The following is a 2,101-nucleotide window of genomic DNA, read 5'->3' as shown; positions in this document are numbered from 1 at the left end:
GGGGGGGGGCATAACTGTGCTTTGTTTTCCTCAGAGTGACAAGAACCATCAGTCTGTGTGCATCAAGTATGAAGAGCTGTTGGCTCTTGAAACCAAACCAAAACCTAAAGCTTTAAAAAGTCATTTAAGTGCAGCCCGAGCTCTAGAAAACAAAGACAAAAACAGAAAGATGTGTGAATATTTGTGTCCTTCAGTTCAGCAGCAGATGAAACTTCTCCACTCCGCCTCACTCGATGCCTTTCAAACTGTGGTAGATGTGTTTCGGCAAAATCACATATCCCTCACTGAAGCCCGGCTCCGGCGCCGACTGACGGGCCATCCTGGGTGCCGCCTCCCGGGCGGTCTTCAGCCTCTTGAGCTGCCTCTCCTGCCGCCGACACTTCTGCTGCGTCGTCTTCAGCTTCTTCCTCAGATGTTCCACCTGCTCCTCCAGCAGCTCGATGCGCCTCTTCTGCTGCGCCGAGTCCTCTACTGTGTAGTTGTGGTCGCAGGAGACCGCCGTCGTCGTTGAGGTCGTTGTCATCGCGACGCTGCAGGTGTCAAGCGAGTTGCTCTCAGGCTCCTCCTCCTCCGCTGGTTCAGAGGTCAGAGGCAGAGAAAGCGGGAAGAGGTTCTCAGATGGGAAGGGATCCTCCAGGGACTCTGACTGCTAGAGAGAAAAACACGAGTTAACTAATTGCTACCTAACTGAAGTTAACCTGATCTACTTATGTAGCTTACCTAAACTATCTGCTTAGTTTGAGCTGTCTCTCAGATCTGTGCTCTTATCTTGAAATAAAGAAATGTGACTGGAAACTCTTGGGAGACTCCTGGAAAAATAAAGCCCTGCCGGCTTTAGTTAGGTCACCTTGATGCTGAGGTTGAAGGTGAACAGCGACGGCACAGCGCTCTCCTTCAGCACACGGTTGTTGCACTCCCTCTTGAAGGAGTCTTCGGTGAAGTGCTGGGAGCAGATGTTGCTGTACTTTGTTGGCTTGAAGTTGTTTCTCCTCATCGCAGCCACCCATTTACAGCAGATATCTGGACGGGCCAGAGGAAACCTGGCAAACAAGTGATAATAATAATACACAGAAACGTCAAAACGCTTCTGTATGATTTGGGGATTATTTTCTGTTATCAGTTTAATGTAATAATTAGTTTAAGTTGCTTATGAAGTACACTTTATGTCTTTGGTAAAAAACAGAACAAAAAAACAAAACAAAACTGAAGCGTTAACCCTTTCTGTTACTTGTTTTGAGACTAAAGTTGGGGACTAAAGAAATGCGCATTAACTCCCGGCAGTAAGCATAAACACATTAATCCAAACTCCAGTTAAATTTGGAGGAATTCACTATCCCCTTATTTACGGAAAGTCAAACATATTTAAGAATATAACTGCAAGACTTTATAAGTAAATGTGTTCCGTGCTGATAACTTCGGCTTGCAAAAAAGCGAAATAGCCGTGAAGTTCTAGTAATATCTAAATTTTTGTGCCTCGGTATAGCCACTATAGAGAAACTTGTGACTTTAGACTTGATAAAAACATTTGATTTCATCAAATAAAAATAGCATCTGTTGACTTTTATGTAGCCGGATTTTAGCAATGAAACCTGCAAACACGTAAAATGTTCCGTGTCCTACTCCACATGTTTTGTACTGTTGAGGAAGAGCAGTTAATCTTTAATGAGGCAGATTAGTGAACGCAGGCTGGTGGACGTTGCTCAACCACCATGTCAGGACTGCTAATGCTACCCAGCTCGCTGAAACACACAGACACACATTGGCACTTAACTTACTTGTGGAAAGAAATCTCTTTGTCTTTGTGGTAGCGGTTCTTACAGCCGTACGCTGAGCACGTCTGAACCATGGCTGAATATCCAGACAACACTCACTCACAGCCGGACCAGAACTCCACGAAGCTCCGCTGGTGCTTCTTGTCACCCTGCACACAAGCTTCACTGCCACTAACAATGATGGCGGCGAAGAATTAGTCACCTGACCGGCATCCCCGCCTCTAATTGGTGGAGCTTTCTGTCGTTACTTTCCTATAATATCTCAAGAAGTCCACCAGGGGGAGACAAATTTGATAAAGAACATCAATTATATATATATATATATATAT

General features: G+C 45.0%; 1 protein-coding gene across 2 annotated transcripts; it reads right to left on the bottom strand.

Annotated features, from left to right (window-relative positions):
- Window positions 1–6: 6 nt before the first annotated feature.
- Window positions 7–1,984, bottom strand: thap1 (THAP domain containing, apoptosis associated protein 1). 2 transcript variants are annotated; one of them, XM_005755708.1, is made up of 3 exons: window positions 1,776–1,984; window positions 848–1,040; window positions 7–649 (listed from the first exon to the last, which is right to left on the bottom strand). In XM_005755708.1, the coding sequence occupies exons 1-3, from the start codon at window positions 1,844–1,846 to the stop codon at window positions 227–229; spliced, it is 687 nt and encodes a 228-aa protein (XP_005755765.1). In that variant the 5' UTR covers window positions 1,847–1,984; the 3' UTR covers window positions 7–226. The 2 variants fall into 2 exon arrangements, with proteins under 2 accessions (XP_005755765.1, XP_005755766.1); XM_005755709.1 differs by having other exon boundaries at window positions 7–646.
- Between the last annotated feature and the right edge of the window lie 117 nt (window positions 1,985–2,101).

The sequence above is a fragment of the Pundamilia nyererei genome, unplaced genomic scaffold (genome assembly GCF_000239375.1).
Source record: "Pundamilia nyererei isolate P.nyererei 1_Seehausen unplaced genomic scaffold, PunNye1.0 scaffold02602, whole genome shotgun sequence".
Classification (NCBI taxonomy): domain Eukaryota; kingdom Metazoa; phylum Chordata; class Actinopteri; order Cichliformes; family Cichlidae; genus Pundamilia; species Pundamilia nyererei.
Note: the sequence above shows the minus strand (reverse complement) of the source record. Positions and strands in the feature narration are given on the sequence as shown.

Coding starts and splice junctions, on each gene's coding strand:
- thap1 (XM_005755708.1), bottom strand. CDS start 1,846: ATGGTTCAGACGTGCTCAGCGTACGGCTGTAAGAACCGCTACCACAAA. Junction 1,041..1,775: donor AAAGAGATTTCTTTCCACAA/GTAAGTTAAGTG, acceptor CTTGTTTGCCAG/GTTTCCTCTGGCCCGTCCAG. Junction 650..847: donor CCTTCAACCTCAGCATCAAG/GTGACCTAACTA, acceptor TTTTCTCTCTAG/CAGTCAGAGTCCCTGGAGGA.